Source organism: Jatropha curcas, chromosome 7 (assembly GCF_041381405.1).
Source record: "Jatropha curcas cultivar XTBG-Jc1 chromosome 7, XTBG_Jcur_1.0, whole genome shotgun sequence".
Taxonomy (NCBI): domain Eukaryota; kingdom Viridiplantae; phylum Streptophyta; class Magnoliopsida; order Malpighiales; family Euphorbiaceae; genus Jatropha; species Jatropha curcas.
In genome coordinates this window covers 27112804-27133536 of record NC_143157.1, presented here as the reverse complement: position 1 = coordinate 27133536, position 20733 = coordinate 27112804, and the positions used below count along the sequence as shown (strand labels likewise).

Sequence of the window (20733 nt, the reverse complement as noted above, 5' to 3'; positions counted from 1 at the left end):
AACTTATTACAGGGTTATTAATTATTGAATTCAATTAGTAAATACAAATAATTAAAATTTATATTTCAAGATTTTGAAATGCAATGACAAGAACACAAATATTAAGTTCATACAATATTATTTGAATTCATAAAAATAACATTATAAAATTATATATTGGATATTTTACCAACACGCAAGCAGATGACTCGTTTTATATTATTCAGTAGCGTAATATAATAATATCCAGAGGTTGAAAAATAGATTATGAAATATTTACTCTTTTAATATTTGACTAACAATTAATAAGTTACAAATAAAGTCAAAATAATCAAACCAAATTAAATCATAAAAATGCTCAAACCAATATTATAAATATGATTCACATCAATTTGATAATTTAACGAGCTTTGAAACAAGAAAATTTGAATTTTCAGATATACTATGCTTAAAGATTTGATTAAAATGAAAAACAGAAAAGTAGAAAAATTAAATATAAGATAATGATAGTATAGAAACAAACACAAAATATTATTATAGTTCAAATAAGAATAACAAAAATATAAAATATTATATTTTTACGGTACAAGAAAAATTAGCATGAAAAATTTCCATAATGCCTATTAAAACAAATAAAAAAAATAATATTTTCAATTAATATTTATACCAATATATAAATTTACAATTTAAATAAATAAATTAAGTACAATTTATTCAAATTTGACAACATCATTCAAAATTTCTTACAACTTAATTTATTCCTCAATCATTTTGTGTAAAATCAAGTGCAAAAAGTTAGTAACTTCAAAATTTAAAGCTAAATACAATTATGCAATAAAATTTTTTTCTTAGTATAGAAAGGGGATTCGAATGAAATTATGCGATAAATTACTTTAATGTATATCGTATAATAATAAAAAAATAGTATCCATTTACCAAAAAAAAAAAAATTCCACATTACTTATTCATTACTGTTTATATTTTCTCAGTTTAGTTATATGGTACCTTTTTGGCCTTTAAACTACAAATAAAAATTTAAAAATTAAATAAAACCATCAACTTTAAAAAATTATAATTTCGACTTTGGCTTGAATCAGTTTAGTCATGTCTAAACGGTTTGGACGGTCATGGGTAAAACCTTCTTTTTCTGGTTCACGTTGTCTCCTTATCTCTTTTATATTTCTCCCAAACAGGGCCTTAAATGAGAGGCTCGCGCGTCCCCGCTTCCGTGGAGAAACGAAATTTCAATTTGCTGAATTTGAAGAGATTTTTCTTTTTAAGAAAATATCTTTAATTGACGAAATTTAAAACGTTTCGGGCATCCAGTAGCTTTCTCGGAATTTCAAATTCCGCGCCAATATGGAACCTCAAGGTAACCGTTTTTGAAACCCTTATTTGCTTCACTTACTCTTTAACTGTTTTCTCAATTCCCGATAAATCTCAAGTTTTTAGGACACCAAAAAGAACTGATTTTCCATAATTAGCTCTTAAATTCTCTGGTTTTGCTGTTTGGCGCCTTAATTAATAGTTATGTCCTCAGCGCAAAGAAGCGGGTCTAATCCAGCGGCTATGCTTGCCTCTCTCATGGGCAAGAGAGAGAAGCTTCGAGAAGAGCTCCGCAATATTGAGAAACAGGTAATTTGATTTCTTTTAATATTTGTTTCTCAAAAGTTTGTAAATTTAGTTCCACTAAACAAAACCAGTCTTCTTTGTTGAGCTTGAGGTTGTGCTTTAAATGATTTAGGTGTACGAGTTGGAAACAAGCTATTTACAAGATTCAAGCCATTTTGGGCATGTGCTCAAAGGTTTTGAAGGATTTCTATCTTCGTCGAAAAGTACCGCAAAGTAAGTTTCTTCTTCATTCTTACTTTTTCCTAACATACATAAGCATTTCGTTATATACTTCTATAATGATGCAAATCATTGGAGAATTTGTTAGAATGCCTAATAGAGAAAATTATTTTATTCAACAATGTGGACTTTCATTTCCTTATTTTGAAGTAGAGATTTCGGTAGAAAGGAGTCTAAGTTAAGGGCGTGTAAAATGAAAATTGGGTGATAGCAGCTGAATTAAGAGAATTTTCAAAGAGTTTGGGATATTGTATGCATAGTTATAACTGATGTTGAGAAACCCTTTTGAAGTTGTTAATACAATTATTAGTGGCATTATCCAAATCCTGAGGTTTCATGCATCTTGGAGCTGTAGTTCCTAGACGAATGTGTTATTTAGACTTTGAATAGCAAATAAAAATTTCCCTGCCTCTTCCTTTCTCTCTCCATTGTGGATGGATATATCTATTTTAAAAAATCTCAACTGGTTTGCCAGATGGAAATTAGCACACAAAAAGCAACATTTTCTTCCCTCTTCCTTTCTCTCTCCCTAGTGGATAGATATATCTATTCTAAAAAATCTAAATTGGTTTGCTAAGATCGAAATTAACACACAAAAAGCAACATTGTATGTGAGATTCTGGCATTACTGCTTTCACTGGATTTTTGTGACAACAAGTTCTCCTGAACTTGATCTTGCAGCATAAAAAGATCCAGGAAATTTCAGCCAGAAGATAGACTTTTCTCAATGTCATCAGTGACGTCACCAGCGGTATGTGTTATAGACTTTTCTTAATGGAATAAGCAACAATTTCTTCCATTTCCATTGTTCTTTCTTATAGAATTTTTCATCAATTTCTTTTATTCACTGGCTTCTTTATGGCATAATTTCACAATCTGAGTTATAGTTATTTTGGTGTTACAAACTCCTGTAGAGTTTAAGGGCTTTTGATTTGTTTATATGACCTTGCAACTTATGCTTTTATAATTGAATTCTGATTGTTTGATTGATACTGCCAAGGTGAAAAATATTTAAGGGATGGTTTTTGTCTACTTATTTATCTTTGAAACTTTAGGTTTTCTTAGTTTGATGTTTAATGAAGGCATGTTTTGTATCATGTAATTATTCATGTTTAGAGTTCTCTCAGCTTTTAAGAGTTTATGTTATATTCCTATAATCAATTTTTAGCGTTGGGGAACTTTCATATTTTGGGAGGCATGATTCTGGTGCGAAGAGTGAAAAGATTTTCTCATCTGTGCGCTTCGGAGTTGCTTCCTTGGTCTTTCTATGAAGGAAATACTATGATTTTGAGAGGAAATAATTGCCTACGCTACATGTATTTCCATCCCCCATACATTATCTAATGGTTGATTGTTGTTCAAAAAAAATTATCAACTATTATTACTATTCTGTACTTCTTTTCCAATGAGAAAACACTTATAATACCCTCATTTGCCTCATGCATCATTAATAGATTTACTGGGTATGTACACCAGTGTAGGTAAGTATTTCCCTGATTTGAGATTGAAGGCACGGTTGCCTAGCTGGTGCATGTCTGCACATTTTCCCTTTCTGTTGCAGTGCACTTCACCTCTTAACTCAGCTATACTATTATCATTTTCTAATTTCTTTTCAAACTGAATCAACCAACCTACCTAAGTTTCCTTATTTGGTCTGATCCCAAATTGTCTCCTCCACTGCTTAATGATTGCAAACTCTAAATATCAGAATATTCAATAGCCTTTGCCATCAACATAAGCTCAAGTGGCTTGAAACACTGTAATTGTTTGCTGTCAGAAATTCTGCAATTTGTATCACCACATCATCCTTCAACATGACAAACTTGCCTCAGAGGGCTATATTGTTGATGTTGGATTATGATGATGGTAATTCTTTTAACTGACTGGTCACAATTCAACTTATAAGTGTTGCACTTTAGATTATATTGATCAAGCTTGGGTGGGTTGTTATTTCTGCTTAGTCAACAATGTGCAAGGCTAAAATCTGCATTAACTGTATACTGATTAAAATATTGTTGTATGCCAAAACTCTTCACATTTAGTTGCTGGTACCTTTATCTATATATTGTTATTGTATATACCTTAACAGACTAAATTTGGGAGAAAATGTCATTAGATGAAATTAGAAGTTTTTGTTTCATAGATAAATGTTTCTCATGCTAATGTTCATAGAATTAGTTGTATAAAAACAATTATTATAGGGTACGAGTTTATTGAAGCTCAGGAGAGTTTAACAAATATCTGAAGTAAGCTGAGCCTTTCAAATTTTGACAAACAAATATGTAGGGTTCTGGGCACCGGTTTCTTAGCCATTAGTTATTGGTGTATTCTATGCACCTCAGACAGATTCATGGCCTATTTATATGGAACCAATGTTGACTGAGATGATGACTCCAAATTTTACGGCCACTTTCCATTGGTAAATGTATTGATTATGCTAGAGGTTGAGGAACCCAAATTATTATTTTTTAACACCATGTTTTTATTTTTATGAAACACTAAAATTGCTATCTAATGTTTATGCAAAAGTTATTTTTGTTCATTTTTGCAAACCCTTTCTCTTATATATATTTGTATAAACAGCATAGAACTTCAAGGGTAAACTACCTGACGGATCTTGCCAGCATCATAGTAGTTACTTAATGTGGTTTTTGGCTTGCTTGTAAATGTCGCAGTCTGATTATGCTTCAAATGAACCATTATTCATGCTAGTTATATATTATGATTTTGCACTTTTTATGCCCTTTTTATGTTGATTGTTTGAGATAATTGTTCACGTTTAGTAAGAGTTATTTGTTTACTTTGTTATTAAAATTGCAGGCTGAAGAACTTAGTCTTGGATGTCACGGTAAGTCTGTATTTATTATGTTTGAATATTCTGCACATCAAAGGAACATAACGGCTTATTTACTCTGCCTTATTTTTTTGCTGCAGACGGGAGATCTGATTTTGGCCCTGGTCGGTTTAAGTGCGGAACCTTACCTGCCAATGGGCAGTAAGTACCAATAATTTTCTATCTACAATGACGTATGGAAATTATTTATGAATTTTAATGCATAATGCAAATCCTTTTGACCTTTTCCAGGGGCAAACCGAAGAAGGGAAGAACGCCAATGGGCCTGAGAGATATAAAGAAAATCAGACGATCAAGTGAAGCAGAGTTTGATGATGAAGATGATCCTGATACGAGTTTGAGGTAACTACTACATGCAAAATTGTTTAGATGTGAATCTTCAGTGTGATTCTAGCTACAAGATGTAGAGGAAACTGTATTTTAATAAAGCCTATAAATGATTCCACTGCTTAAATGAGCGACGGGGAGCCTTCAGAGTAGGTGAACCATGGACTGAGCCTTAACATACCATCAATATATTTTGTACTTTGTCATTTTAGTTGTAGCTTCTTTCTGATAAGCAAAGCAGGTAGAAAATTGTCAACGAGATAAAAAAAATCTAAAATTGTTTTAGTTACAGATCTTAACATTTTATTAACTGCCAAATTACCAACTACTAGTAAATTAAAATAATTGCCAAATCAAACCTGCTAAGATATTTCTTTTTCTTTTAAGACTTGGCAAAGAGTTAGATTAAGTCAATTATGGTCATGTTAGGACATCTCTTACCAAGTAATAGGAAACTTGTTGATTGAGAACCAGTTAAGGATTAGAAAAAAAAAAAAAAAACCTAGTTGATAATAAAAACAGAAGACAAGTGCTAATAAAATAATCTTCCTTTCTTTTTAGCTTGCTGAATCTAATTAAGCTTCCTTTTCTCTGCACTTTTATATGGAAAAGATGAAGGGAGACAGAAGCTAGCTGTTACAGGCAAACAATAATTAACAGCTGCATTCGGTAATCAACTTGTGACCACAAGACCTTTTCTATATGGTTAACGTATACAAAATTGAAAAATATGATTCTAATACTCGAAAGATGTCATGTTTTAGATATTAATTTTAATGTTTCACTAACCACTTTGAATTTATCTCGTCTACTTAATGAATTCAAACTATTATCACAGAAAAATTTTAAAAAAAAAAATTCAAACTTTTTGCATCTGTTGGTTGAAACTTGTACTTAATTTCTATCTACCATTTCATTCTATATGTTGTTAATTTCATACTGATATCTCATTGGAAAATGGTGGTTGAAAGTATAATTGCAAAAGAGATTATTGTCAATTAGATTTAGATTTGTTTCAACAACATTGATTTTAAAGATACCTTCTAGATATTGAAGTTACCGTCAATCAGATCAAAATAAAAAATACCGCTGTCATTCTACGGGAATTGAAGTCATTTATCATTTTAATCAATACCTGCACATGATTGATAATTAATATGGTATTATATGAAAATTTTAATATGACTTTTTATAACTAATTTGTTCGTGAGATCAGTTACCCAACCGCTGACAGATCCAAAGGATAAAACAATGATTAATCCAGTGGTGCACTCAAAGGCCATCAAGAAAGTGAAAATGACTAAAATCGACAAATAAAAATTAAGATATGGTTAGTGAAAATAAAGAGATTAATTATTCCAAGTAGGGATGACTAATTAAAAGCAATCTTAATGGAGTTAATAATTATATTGTAAAGATATGATGACTCGTAGACTAACTATAATAATAATTTATATATTGTGGGGTATTTAATTAAGAATAATAAGAGTGTAAGGACAACGATCTACGCAGAATAATTTAATAAACAAGTTTTATTTTAATAGGTGTGTAAGTTAATCTACCAACACCAAATTAAATAATTACTGGTTATCTACGGTGTGTTTTACGGATTATAATGTAAATCCTTGTTACCAATACTGAATATTTTATTTATTAATTATTTATGGTTATGAAAATAAAATTTTAATAATTTTTCACTTTTAAAATTAAAACAAATATTAAAGAACTATAATTCAAGGTATGAAGTCATACTTATCATAAAAACAAAAATAGAATAATATTAAAGATTTTTCTAAAACATATATTTTCTTTTAGTATTTGAGATATTTTGGCCACATTCATTGTTCCTGTGCGTGCATAAACACAATGTAACTATATATGGTTGGAATATAAAACCAAATTCCATTTCCTTCTTTTCTCAATATATATATATATATATGAAACATTATTTCTCTTTAGATATATATCATTCATAATTCAATATTATTCATTTCTTTTTCTTTAAATAAATTATAAAATATTAAATCAATCAGGTGATGATCTGATTAATTTTTTTAATTATAGGTTTTGAATTTCAAGTCTTTTAAACCACAAATTTAATGATATAAATTATAGTAGAATAATAAAATTCTTCAAACTGAGAGTTCTCGAGTTTTTGAATCTTCGTTTTAAATGGATTCCAGTCCAATGAGACTGTCGTGTATAAAAAAAAAAAAAATTTATATTTTATTTTCCACTAATTACCAGCCTACATAATTGACTTTGACTGGACGGATGCAAATCACTGACCACTTTGATACTCCAAATTTGGAAACTAATCGATGCATTGAACCGATCTCAGCAGCTAATCAAGAGCTCAACTCTCCAATCATAAAAGAGGATAAACATTTTTTTTTTTTCTAAGAAAAAGCACAAGTTTTTCTTCTGCAAGCTTATATGGTGGTCCATTCCTTATCAAAGATCATTTTCTCTTTTGCTTGTTTTACTATTTGGAGATCGAGATTTTTCACTCTTAGGTTAGAGTGCATGAATTAGACTTATTAGTCTGGACTAGATTAGATATTTATGATAAATTTTTACTGATTTATTAATAAAATTATAAAAATTATATATATATATATATATATATATATATATATATATATATATATATATATATATATATATATATATATAAAGCACAAGGATTGTTCACTATCGATCGTTAGTCCACAGTGCACTACTGACAACTGAGGTCCAGTTGTGCTATTTTGTCTGCACTGCAATAACAATGTACTCTCTTCCTAATTGGTCCACTCATATATATATAATTAAATTAAACAAATTACTCTGAGCCAATCTCAACTGCTTTGTGAATATCTTATCGTATTACTGTTAATCTTTGTTTAAAAATATAAAAGATACCCCACAAACCTACAATTTATTTATTTATTCCTTTTTTGACTGAAAGCTACCGTTAAAGATTAACTCTGCTGAATGAAATAGAATTCTGTTTGATTTTGAATTCACCAGTTAAAAGTATGCACTGACTTCAAAATGATTCGAATTTAAAACTTGAGTTTTACCTTCATTCTTTTAATTAGAATTAATTTAAATCTTAGCTTATTTACGTACTTATTTACTCTTATTAACAAGCTCATAAGTCTTTTTTATCAAACGAATTTTTTATAATCAACTCATAAAGTTATAATTAAATTTAGCGATGGATCATATTTTTACTATATAAAAAATAATTAAAGTCTGTTCTCTCTATATATAATACTTAAAGAAACGAGACTTTGATCGAAGCAGCCAAAACGCTGTTTGTAACTTTGTAGGTAATAAAAAATGGTGGCTTTCAGAAGATAAGGCTTGGTGAGCAAAAGCAGCCATATAAACAGTAAAAATCCATGGAGATAGCTCTGCTAATGAACAATGGTGGATTTCATTTTTCTATTTTAAGAAAAAGGAAGGAAAGAAACAAGATCATCCACTCTGTTATTTTATCATTTTATGCTGTAGTGGGAGCACGTGATTCAGAGCTTTAATAATTAATTATTAATGCAACAATTAAATAATGAATTTGCATTATTTACCCTTCAACTTGTATTTCTTATTGTCCAAATAATCTTTAAAAATGACTAAATGAGTGGTTTTTTTTTTTTTTTACAAAATGGTCCCCAGGCCATGTATTTGTATATATTTTTTTAATTAAACATTAATTATGGCTTTTCGTTGAACAAAAATATTCAAATGTGATTGACTCGAAGGTGGATGATTAAAGTACAAAAGAAAAATACAAATGATCCAAATCTTATTTTAAGAGTCAATCAGTCAGTCCAAAGATATAAAGATAATTATTAAAAAAATTACAAGATTTCAAGACATATGATATAATAAAATATATATTTTCCTTTCACTAATTTATATTGATGTAATAAAAATCTACATTGTACATAATTTAAATAGTATCATTGTTTAGTGCTTATATATCAAAACACCACTCATGGGATTGAGAAAAGATAATTGTTGTATCACATTTTATAGAGTGAATTTTGTAAGTAATTTTAATATATATATATATATAGATTCAAATATAATAAAATTAATAAGTTTAATAGCCACAAAATCCAAAACGAGCACAAATTAGTAGTGAAGTGTATATATGTAGAACCATATTTAAGGTGGATGGTTCAATCGTTTATAGAAGAAGAGATTTACGAGATTAATATATAATATATATATATTCACATTATGTTATGTTTTTTTTTTTTTTTATGATGAGCTTAATTTTTTATTAGTTCTACCTTAATTTTTTTTTTTTTTTTGTTTTGATTAGTGCTCCAATGCACGTGGCATGTTGGGAAATAAGTTTGAGGAATAGTGTTAGGATTACTGAAATAGGATTTTAGAGAAGCCAATCCATGCAACATGCATGTGAGGCGGGTTACGCGATAACCTTTAGAGTAACTTTTAGTGTTTTGAATTAATCAAAATATTATTTTTTTAAAATTATTATATTTGGTAATTTAATATATAGAGTAGCTTTTACTTTTGAAAAGTTTATGAAGTGTTTTCTAAAACGATATCTCATTTAACGTTTTAGCGTTTCACTCTTTTTTACTTAAATTTTTTACAATCTTATCTTAATATAAAATTTTTATATTATCACATGAGGTGTTTGGTTATTTTTATGTTTGGCTTATTTATGATGCTATTGATAGTAATAGAAAAAAAAATTATTTATATATTTGTATTTAAACTCAAATTGATATTAAAAATTTAAAGAATGAAAATGATCTCTTAAAATATTAAAAATTTTAAATTTTATTTCTAAAATAGTTAACTTTTCAATTTTTGCTCCCTCAAATTTTGAAAATTTAGATTTAGTGAAATTATTTTTTTTATAATAAATTTAATTGAAAATTCTATGTACATATTTCAATGTCCTTTTTATCGTTTTAAATTTACTACCAATTAAACAATTATTTTTATTCAACATTTTCGCTTTTATCTACTATTTAAACAACTAATAGCTAACTACTAATATCTACCGGCTAATAATTACTAAAACAGTTAACAACTACTAGAACAGCTAGTATTGCCAAACAAGCTCATCGTAATGTTGTGTGTGAACAACTAGTATTGCTGAATAGGCCCGTCGTGATATTATGTGTGTGAACTGTGATTAAATTAATTAAAATCATTCAATAATATTAATAAAGAGATTTAGGGATATGAAATAAAAGAGTATATTAATATTAATTCCTCTTTCTTTGACATCTCACATTTTATTCAAACTAACTCAATATAAGTCAACAAATGTGAAATAAACTTCTTACCTACATTAACGTAACATCACCGCCATTTTTTTTTTTTAAACAAACCTAATTCTTAACTATTTAATTATGTATATTATTTGATAATTCTCTACCTAAAATTATTCCCAATTTGTTTATTATATCAACCCTTTTCTATTGTCAAATCTCTATTGGCATTTTTTTTTTAAATCTTTCTAACTAATTAAATTTTTTGGACTCTACCATGAGGAATGATTCCCTTGTAATGACATTACAATCTAATTAAAAATCTAAATTAGAGGAATCGCAATGCGATGAGTGAAGTGAATTTTAAGATTCCCATCCTTGTTAATTTAAAAAAAAAAAAAAATTCACATCCTTAGGATTGGGGAAAAAGTATTAATTGATTTGGGGTTCGTCACTATTCAAAATTTTATTCTTATATATTATCACAAATTATATAAGTGTATATTATTAAAATTTGAAAATCAATAGTTGGAGTGCATTATAATTTTTTTTTTTGCTAAGTTATTAATGGGTTTTCCAATCAATGCTAATGTCCTAATTAGGTAATTACACTATTTTAAACTGCCATGTCAGCTAAATTTGCATAGTAATTATATGAAAGCCACAATTATAATTAAAAAAATAAAATATAAGATATATATTGATAAAAATAAAAATAAATTAGTCAAAATTTAAAAAGCATTAAAATTGATAATGTTTTATCATTTAGCCTTTAAAAAAATACTATAACATTGACTAATAAACAAAATTATATATATATATATATATATATATATACACACACACTTGTATACGTATGGCATTTTATTATTTCACTTTAGAATGAGACAACATAAAAATTCAAAATTATACAATGACAAATTTTCTTCCCATGCCAAAAAAATATTTATTATTTTTATTTTATACAATTAATAACCACACAGAATACTTTTTCCCTTGAAATTTAAATCTTGGCAACTTGGGTTCGTATAAATGAAATTTAAGACACATATTTTTAGAAATTATCCAAAGCAAATATACAAAATTCTATCCACTTGCAATTTGTAATATATTCCTCAGAAAAATCAAACCACGTGCGCTAAGTCCAACTATTGTGTGCTCTCTTGGCGAATGACTTCTTTGACCAAATAATTAATTAACTTTTAATTGCAATTTGGTGTCGCAAAAAGCTATTAACCCATTCTAATTAATGTGCATACAATCGATTGTAAATTTTATATATACCGAGTCCTTTTTTTTAGAAATTTGAGAAACGTGTAGCAAATTTTTTGGCTGCCTCAAGAAAAGAGCGTCACTTGCTTGCGTATTGTTGATTATTTATTTAAAATTGGATTTTGTCTTATAATAGGACTCGCTCGTGCACTTTTACCAGTCTTAACTCAACATCAGAATTGACAAATTGCTCACTCCAGAACTCGCACTCTCGTTAAATAATTAATTAACCTAATCTAATCTTGGCTTTTGTGCATGTGTGTGTGAGAGAGTAAGAAAGAAAGAAAGAGAGAGACCCCTTCCTGGAAATTGCATGGCAGTGTTGGCGTTTTAAATATTGAGATTTGATATTGAAGGAGATGCCTTTTCTTGGTCTTGGACTTTTCTTCCTACATCTCATTCTTGTCATATAATATAAATAGGTCATACCTTAGGCCTATCAGATTAGTTGCCATCCAAGAAATAACATATCTTTAAGTTTAAGAGAGAGAGAGAGAGAGTGTGTGTGTCTGTTGGAGTTGAAAGAGAGTAATTATTTATATAAACAAGAAAGAAAGAAGGAAAGAAAGATGGGAAGAGCTCCTTGCTGTGAGAAGATGGGATTAAAGAAAGGGCCATGGACTTCTGAAGAAGATAAGATTTTGATTTCTCATATTCAAAAACATGGCCATAGCAATTGGCGTGCACTCCCTAAGCAAGCTGGTAACCTTTTTTTTTTCTTTAAATTTGTTTTTCTTCAAAATGAAAGAAAACTGTGTATATCGATATCTTATGTACTTTTTTTTTCTTCCTCTCTGTAGGTTTATTGAGATGTGGAAAAAGTTGCAGACTTCGCTGGATAAACTATTTAAGACCAGACATTAAAAGAGGAAACTTTACTCTAGAAGAAGAAGAAACTATTATCAAGTTACATGCAACGCTCGGAAATAGGTAGGAATCAATCCATCGATAAATACTTGGTTTCTCGAACAAAGTTAATTAATTCCTTTTCTTTTCTTTGGTTCTTGAAACAAGCTTCTAAGACAGATTTTGCTAATTTTTTGCAGATGGTCAGCAATTGCAGCGAAACTACCAGGAAGGACAGACAACGAGATTAAGAATGTTTGGCATACTCACTTGAAAAAGAGGCTGAAACAAAAGAATGACTCAAATCAAATGCCAAAATGTGACGATCTCAATAACCAATCTGAGAATTCAATTCTTCCAGAATCAATAATGGAAAGTCCAGCGTCTCCTCAGCCCTCTTCTAGTGATATTTCCACTGTAACAGAAAACTCATCATCAGTCGCCATATCAGAAACAAGCAATATCAGTACGGTCAAGGGTGAAACTATTGACTCATCGGAGTTCGATTTTCCGGTGATCGACCAAGAATTTTGGTCAGAAACAGAATTGATTGAGAATTCAAACGTTCTTGAATTTCCAGTATATGATGATACCAGGGAATTCCATAATATCAGTGATGGTCCAAATAGTATTATCGACGATGGTATGGACTTCTGGTACAATCTTTTTGTAAACTCTGGGGGCATAGAGGAATTACTATAATTTTGGAGCGCAAATCAATTTGAATATGTGCAGGAATTTGACTGTTGATATGGAATGTGAGGGAGAAAATTGCAAAAATTTCCACACAGCATGGTCCAAATTTGTACGAAAGCAAGAATATACCACTCATTGACGAAGAACGTTAAAAAAGCCAGTATAAAGATATGTACAATGAGTCTGTAATTGTATACGCTTTGGTGGATATTTGGAAGGGACACAAAAAGAAGAATAAAGGCGGAATACAAGAAAATTTTGAGGTTGGAAGAAAAAGTTTTTTACTGTGAATATATACGGAGGAACTATTTAATCAGAGAGCTATGGGGAGGGGAGAGCAAATATCAGAGTTGATATATGGTTATTTAGATTAGTATTGTTAATTAATTACCCTTCATTAATGAACAAAGACATTGATTTGATGCATACTCTAAATACTTAAATGTCTAATTATACATATATATATATATATATATATATATATATTGAAACTTAATGTCTAATTATACGTAAATGCATTATATATGCATGTATTTGTTGTGGTTCACGTGCACTTAATTCATATTATCAGAAGGAAAAAAAAAAAACAGTTAGCTTCATATATATGGTTAAGTTTGAAGATGATATATAGCTATCAAGTGAAGTATGAGAGAGTTGTTCTCTCAAATTGATTATTTTTTGGAAACTCAGCAAACCAATTCGCTACCAATGACTGCTGTTTTTTGTGTCTGATACAAATGAAAAATATATTTTTTATAATAAAATTATTTCTCTTTTTTTGAAAAAAAGATATTTCTAATTATTCATCTAGAAAAAAATAAAAATATTTTAATAAATTTATATTTTCATTATATTGATTCGTAGTGAATTTATATACCGAATATAAGTAAATCTAATCGAAAACACGTATGTTCAAATTTTTGATTCCATCTTATTACATAAAAAAACAACAAAAACAAGTCTTTTCCTATTTATTTTTCTTTTTCTCTGCTTATGACCCACGTCTGCTCCCAGTCCCAACCAGACCGGCGCATGGCATGACTTTTTACCAAAAAAAAAAAAAAAAAAAAAAAACAGATCACACGAGCGGGTATATATATATATATATATATATATATTCCAACGAGCAAGACTCAGTTAGAAGTAATTAAGAACAAAAGAAATTAGAAATAATGAAAGAAAATAGTTATTATCCAAACAGATTAAACTTTACGTATAAGTAATTGGGAGAGAAAATGTGAAATGTCTAACTTTTTCTGCCTTAGTCATCCAGAAAATGAGAAAAACCAATCTGAAAATTTTCCACTTCTTCCAGAAATATACAATTTCTTTAAAGGTTACAGATTCCAAAATGGCAAATTCACAGCAAATAGAATGCAGCTTCCAGGATGCGGGTAGACTCAGTTGATGTGAAAGCAGCAAATCTTTTCATGAAAAAATGTGAAAGCAACAAAATTTAAAAAAAATCTTTGAAAAAATAGTACCAAATTAATGACTTTTTTTTTTTCAGTTTTGTAGCTCGTTATGTCTACTTTTAGGCACTTTTGACGACTTCAGATTTTTAATTCTTAATATTACGAATAAAGTTGATCTGAAAATATCAATTAGATGTGATTTAATTAATCTTTTTATTGGTTGTAGAAAATGTAGAAAATGAAATGTCTCAAATTTGAGTCCTTGCTACCACAAAAGTTATCGGCAATTTGTTGAACTTTATTCAAAGAAAAAGGTTGCACCTTACTGTATAGCTGACAATATTATTTCGGCCAATTTAACTTCCCATGTATCAAAATAAAAATAAAAAAAAAGAAGTTGGCCTGACAATATAATAAATAAATAAATAATCAACGATTTTTTATTTGAAAGGTTTGATATATAATAAATGTTTGCATTATAGACATTTTCCATATATATGCCTCTTTGGTGCTGTCAATTGTGCCGCTATCGTCTAGACGCACTTAGCAGCAACATATACGATTCATCTAATCAAGTCAAATGATTTATGAAGCATACATAAAGTTAATTAAGTTTCAATTTTTATAATATTTGGCCAATTATCGAAAACTAAAATCTCTTTTCTAAGTAATTTTAAGAGATACCAGGTCTAATATATTTAAAAAATACAATTTCTAGTGATATAATAAAAAATATAATTTCAAGTTTTAGGTATTACTAAGAATTAATTCTAAGTATAATTATATATACACAAATAAACATAATGTTTAGTTTCTTTACAGAAGATAATTAATTTTCAATTTTTCATTGATGTTGATAAATGAAGCTTGAGTAAAGAAAAGAAGATACAGATGATTTCAGTATTTGGTGTCTTTCAATAGAAACGATGATTCTTTGATAAGGGTCAACAATTCTTTTTTGTGTTTAGGTCAATACAACTATACAAAATTCTAGTATATGATTTCAAATCTATGACGCTTGCTGCGTTTTTTCTAAATTTTTCCCTTCTAGTGGGGTGTCGATATTCACGTTAGTGACTACAAAAATGAGATAATTTTAGTAAACGCTTCACAAATGCATGCGTTTCTTGCAAATTAATCAAATTTTCCAATGGAGTGGTGCATCCTATATAATTGCCTGCCACTTCCCCTAGCAATTACGCGTCACTTTATACGTGTTCCCACATTTTAAGTCAAGGCTACAGTCTCTGTGTTTGAATATTTTTGCTTAGTCTTGGTCATATCTATTGCATTTTATGTCGTGTTTGTAAGATGTAAGATTGCCTAAAACAATTTTTTTTTTTTTTAAAAAAAAAAGAAGAAGAAGAAAGGGAAGGAGAAAAGAAAGAGAAAAGATTGCACTAAACGTAATTATTAAATGATATCTCAATATAAATTTGTGTATCGAAAAAATTTACATCATATGTATATGCAACAAATCTAATAATGGTAAACAAGAATGTTAGTGTTTTTTACTAAGGAAAAAACAATAACGAAAATTATAATTTTGAAATGGCAATTAATTATTGACTTGGGTGTAATGTGAAAAATAAATATACACCTAATATAAAGCAAGTATTTTTATTTTTTTTATCCTTTTCTAATACGAAATATAAAATTTATAAACGATTGCAGTGCCTATCCATTAAATCAAATTAAAAGTATCTGGGCTAAATAAGAAATTAAAATTAGTACCGATGTAAGTACATCATTGACTAATAATTTGAGAATTTGATCCTAAAATTTGGACATAGGAATTTCCCAGCTTAGTGTAGATTTCAAATATTAATTCATTACAACATCCCGAGTAGACTGAAGAAGCCGAAAACGAAAACTCCTTGTGCATAAATTCTTTAAAAAAAAAAAAAACCCAAATCCTTCATTTCAATGGCAATTGTTTTCGACTCCAATTCTTGTGCTTAATTTGCTAATTAGACCTATATTTATTGTAATTTTGGTTAATTTTTTCTTTATACGTAGGAGGTGTGATTATCAATGTGTGATCTTGCTTGTGTGTGTGTGTGTGTGTGTGTGTGTGCGTGCGTGTGTTTTTCTGAATTCTGTTGGTTTCGCAAGTGGAATATACAGTGTCTCACGGATGCTGCGGCTGCCAGGCCATTGCATTTGCACTTATTAAATAAGGATTAAGGCCCTTAATTTGACAAGGACGGCTTTCTGTGGGTTATTAGCTAAATCAACGTCCATGACTGTTTCGAGAAAAAGTAAGGCTCATGAGTGGGCTTTGAATATGTTAGGCCCTCAAAGTATTGGGCTATTAGTATACAAAATATTCCCGCCTCATTTAGGAATAAAAATCCCGTCCCTCCTAAGAAAGAATCGGCTTTCTTTTTTCCTGGTACAATTTATTCTAATGCTTTATCGTTTTAATTCAGTCAGGAACCCTAACATTTCAATAACAACGATCAATTGGTATATATATATCTCTCTCTCTCTGTTAGAAAAGTCCAGGTCACAACACTGATGGCCAGGATAATTTAAGGCGCTAAAAACATCAGGATAAATGAAATGCAAAAAAGCAAAAAACAAATGGCATATTGATCTTAAATCTTAATGACCAACGCAAATTTATCACCACAACCAGTTGTAGGTCATAATATCAATTCATGAAGTCATTAAAATTGAAACATCATCGTCCGTTCATCATCGTCCAAAATGCACTTTCTCCATCATCATCCGTTCATCTAAAACTTAACAGTGACTTTATTCAAAACTGTAAAATATACCTGCCTCATGTAAGAAGAGGCGAGAGAGGCCCACTTACTACACAGCAGCGATTAAAAGAGAGTATTTATGAGAGACATGAGTAAGCGAGAGCCTTCTCCTCGGAGAGCTCATCTGCTGTCAAGTCCAACTTCTTCCTTGAAAATTCATCAATGTGAAGTCCTGTGAGCATAAAGAAAAAAAAAAAAAAAAAAAAAGAGAAAAATAAATGTCAAAAGTTTCATCCAGAAATTAGCATGGAATTTGGGTACCACAGTGCATAAAATATTTATAAATTTCAATCAAAAAATATTTATGAGTTTCAATCAAAATCAAGAAATGTACTTGGGTCTAGGGGCACAAAAATTTGAAATTATCCCTTTATGCTTGTAAAACAAAATACAGTTGGCATAGTTGGTGAGAATGATAAGGGTTGGGGAGGAAGATTTGAGATGCACAATTTATGGGTCTCTCAATAGTTGGGGAGAACGATGAAGGGTAAGGAGGAGGATTGAGATACATAATTAATGGATCTCTCAATCTCCTAAATAGCAATTTTAAAGTCATATATTCGTGTTGGGTCACAAGTGCAAAACTCAAGATTCTAAATAATATGATATATACATGAAACAGCTAACTAGATGGCGAATGCTTTCATATATTTAAATTTACCCTACAAACATCCTAGAGCAAAAATTTTGAGGCACTTGTTGTTCAACTTCTTTCTTATGTTTCTGAAAATAAAATAAAATTAGATTTTGTTTTGAAACAAAAAAGAAGAATAACGAGACACATATTTGGGGAATACATGAAAATGTAAGGCAATTATAAAAGAGAAATAAATTTTCTTTTCACAACAACTAATTTGAGACTATGGGTTTAGTTGTAGTAAGTTGCTGTTGCAGAATTGCGTGCTTGTTAGCATTAAACCAATAACCATACATGCTTTTGGCTTTTCAAATGGCAACAACAACCAATATAAGAAAAAATCTGCACTATTGCTGCAGTATTAACTATTTTCCACTATTAATTATAAAGAGTGAACTAAATAATGATTTAGCACTATTGCATTTGCAACATCCTTACCTTGAACAATTTTCCACTCTCCATTTTGGCAAGTGACAGGAAAAGAATAAATCAGCCCAGCAGGCACATTGTATGAGCCATCAGAGTAGACACCCATGGAAACCCAGGTGCCCTACAAGGGAAATGAAAAACCCATATTAATAACCACGCAAAACAGGAGCAACATTGGAGTGCCAAGGAAATATTTCCAAACCTCAGGAGTTCCAAGAACCCAATCACGAATGTGATCACAAGCAGAACTAGCAGCAGATAATGCACTTGAAAGCTTTCGAGCTTTAATGATTGCAGCACCGCGTTGTTGAACTGTAGTGATGAACTCCCCATTCAACCTTTAAACCAACAAAGGCAATCAACATATTTCTTCAACATTTAAACAATACAAATAAACTATATTACAATATAAAAAGGGGGGAAAGGAAAGAAAACAGTTCCTAATACCATGCATCATCTTTAACAAGTTCCCGGACAGGTTTCTCCCCAGATGGAGTTTTAACAGTTGCATGGTTGACATCAGGGTACTGAGTTGATGAATGATTCCCCCAAATGATCACATTCTTAACATCAGATACTTGAACGTTCAGTCTCTCTGAAATTTGGCCAAGTGCCCTATTGTGATCCAGTCTTGTCAAGCAAGTAATATTTTTCTCAGGGATGGATGGTGCAAATTCCTTCAGAATCAATGCATTAGTGTTTGCCGGGTTGGCGACAACCAGAACCTGGGTGAAAAAAGTAGCAAAACTACATTCAATATATGGACTTAAGTGGCTTCAAATGCAAAATTTTCAAAGGCATCTAAATCCTTAAATGATAATGATATACATCATTTAAATTTCAAAAGAGAATTCAAAACATCCCGTATAACTTTGATTCCAGCGACTACTTAAATGGACAGTTTTGTTTTTCAAAAAATTGCAATAGAATGATCCTCTTTTATACAGAAACTTTTTAGTAATTGAACTAACGTCTCCACCTTGCAGTTTGCAGCTGCATGCTTCTCTAGGGCAGAAGCCTGGGACTTGTAGATTGACACATTTTTTGACATCACATCTTTTCTCTCCATTCCTTCTTTCCTAGGGAAGCCACCAACCATGACAGCAATGTTTACCCCAGTGCAAGCCTCAACAACGTCAGTTGTAGCAACAACACCTGAAACATATTAATCTTGGTGAGACTTCATAATCATATAATTGATTCTTCACGAATCCAAAAGATCAAGTGTTAAAAGATGCTACAACAACCCCTTTTGCAGTTTTATTCAAGAAAATGAGGGCATATAATACCTTTAAGAAGAGGAAAAGCTGCATCAACCAACTCCATCTTCACACCATTCAATGCCTCTGCTGCAGGTGGGATATCAAGCAAGTGGAGGATGACAGGTTGGTCAGTACCAAGCATGACTCCCCTAGCAATCATGGGGACAAGCGCATATCCAATTTGTCCTGAAAATACAATGACAATTTTACACTTCTTATTAATTTGTCAGTTTATAAAGTAGATGAGAGATTAAATGTGCAAAAATGCAAAACAAAATGAGAAATGTTTACACCATTTGGTTTAGCGTGCCATAAAAATGGTAATATTTTTCAAATGAGAGGCGTAGTCTAGATGAAAAATTTTTGAAAACTGGAATAAGCAAAAAAGAAAGCCCTGCTATGGTAGAAAAAATGATACGATGCGTCCTTTAATCTCCCCGATCATCAAATCACCATTGGTAAGTAGCGAGATTAACTACACAACACACTCAACCAAAACAACTGCCACCATTGTAGCTTAAATGAATCTTAGATCTACATAAACCAAACTACAAAAACACCGATCATAGTACAGCATTTCTAATCATCGGTAACTCAAATCAAACTTACAATTTCAACTAATAATAAGCAAATCAACTAGGTAGTTCCAAAATCTATCTAGTTCGATATAGATGGAACAGTATCACAGTCTCAGACTTGATAAAAACTTAATCATCAGAAATAAACTAGATCTAAATCATTGTTTGAAGCAAACTGAATAGGTACTCGAGCTAATTAGACCTAAGATCACATAAATGAAGCTAAAACAAAGATCAATGATAGATCTAAGTATTAACAGTGGAACTGGATTTTCTGTTTCTTTGGCTTTCGTGTTGGACATACCTGCAGCCCCAGTGACGAGAACGCGAACTGGTTCCTTTGCCATTGACAGAGATCGAGAGAATCGAAAACGACTAGCTCAGAAACGGCAAAGAAGAAGAAAATGGTAAAATGAGAGCAGAGACAAACAGATTGATCGGGATAAAAGGACGAAAGCGGTGGTATTTATGTGCGTGGAAGTGATGTTGCCAAATGGATGGTGTTATTTGTAAAAGCAAAACGGTAAATGGTGATTAAACGACAGGTTATTACAAGTTCTATAGTTTATA

General features: G+C 30.3%; 3 protein-coding genes across 5 annotated transcripts; 2 read left to right on the top strand and 1 right to left on the bottom strand.

The window, feature by feature from the left end:
- The first annotated feature begins 1136 nt into the window (after positions 1-1136).
- On the top strand, positions 1137-5867 carry LOC105632134 (uncharacterized). 3 transcript variants are annotated; one of them, XM_012214443.4, is made up of 8 exons: positions 1137-1351; positions 1508-1614; positions 1724-1824; positions 2512-2581; positions 4651-4678; positions 4765-4825; positions 4916-5026; positions 5624-5867. In XM_012214443.4, exons 1-8 carry the CDS (start codon positions 1339-1341, stop codon positions 5625-5627), a joined length of 495 nt encoding a protein of 164 aa, XP_012069833.2. In that variant the 5' UTR covers positions 1137-1338; the 3' UTR covers positions 5628-5867. The 3 variants fall into 3 exon arrangements, with proteins under 3 accessions (XP_012069833.2, XP_089580659.1, XP_012069832.1); XM_089724533.1 differs by lacking the exon at positions 5624-5867 and having other exon boundaries at positions 1140-1351; positions 4916-5222; XM_012214442.4 differs by lacking the exon at positions 5624-5867 and having other exon boundaries at positions 1143-1351; positions 1520-1614; positions 4916-5222.
- A 6084-nt stretch (positions 5868-11951) lies between these two features.
- Positions 11952-13497, top strand: LOC105632135 (transcription factor MYB30). Its single transcript, XM_012214444.4, has 3 exons — positions 11952-12231; positions 12330-12459; positions 12576-13497. The coding sequence occupies exons 1-3, from the start codon at positions 12099-12101 to the stop codon at positions 13075-13077; spliced, it is 765 nt and encodes a 254-aa protein (XP_012069834.1). The 5' UTR covers positions 11952-12098; the 3' UTR covers positions 13078-13497.
- A 3613-nt stretch (positions 13498-17110) lies between these two features.
- Positions 17111-20639, bottom strand: LOC105632136 (malate dehydrogenase). Its single transcript, XM_012214445.4, has 7 exons — positions 20468-20639; positions 19613-19771; positions 19303-19478; positions 18771-19048; positions 18526-18661; positions 18333-18444; positions 17111-17429 (listed from the first exon to the last, which is right to left on the bottom strand). The coding sequence occupies exons 1-7, from the start codon at positions 20508-20510 to the stop codon at positions 17335-17337; spliced, it is 999 nt and encodes a 332-aa protein (XP_012069835.1). The 5' UTR covers positions 20511-20639; the 3' UTR covers positions 17111-17334.
- Positions 20640-20733: the final 94 nt, after the last annotated feature.

What these genes read in the sequence shown, in the direction of transcription:
- LOC105632136 (XM_012214445.4), bottom strand. Translation starts at nt 20,510, where the DNA reads ATGGCAAAGGAACCAGTTCGCGTTCTCGTCACTGGGGCTGCAG. An exon ending in TCTCGTCACTGGGGCTGCAG is followed by an intron (nt 19,772 to 20,467) that starts GTATGTCCAACA and finishes TTGTATTTTCAG; the next exon opens with GACAAATTGGATATGCGCTT. An exon ending in GGGTTCTTGGAACTCCTGAG is followed by an intron (nt 18,445 to 18,525) that starts GTTTGGAAATAT and finishes TTTCCCTTGTAG; the next exon opens with GGCACCTGGGTTTCCATGGG.
- LOC105632134 (XM_012214443.4), top strand. An exon ending in TCGTCGAAAAGTACCGCAAA is followed by an intron (nt 1,825 to 2,511) that starts GTAAGTTTCTTC and finishes TTGATCTTGCAG; the next exon opens with CATAAAAAGATCCAGGAAAT. An exon ending in CATCAGTGACGTCACCAGCG is followed by an intron (nt 2,582 to 4,650) that starts GTATGTGTTATA and finishes TTAAAATTGCAG; the next exon opens with GCTGAAGAACTTAGTCTTGG.
- LOC105632135 (XM_012214444.4), top strand. Translation starts at nt 12,099, where the DNA reads ATGGGAAGAGCTCCTTGCTGTGAGAAGATGGGATTAAAGAAAGGGCCA. An exon ending in TGCACTCCCTAAGCAAGCTG is followed by an intron (nt 12,232 to 12,329) that starts GTAACCTTTTTT and finishes TCCTCTCTGTAG; the next exon opens with GTTTATTGAGATGTGGAAAA. An exon ending in CATGCAACGCTCGGAAATAG is followed by an intron (nt 12,460 to 12,575) that starts GTAGGAATCAAT and finishes AATTTTTTGCAG; the next exon opens with ATGGTCAGCAATTGCAGCGA.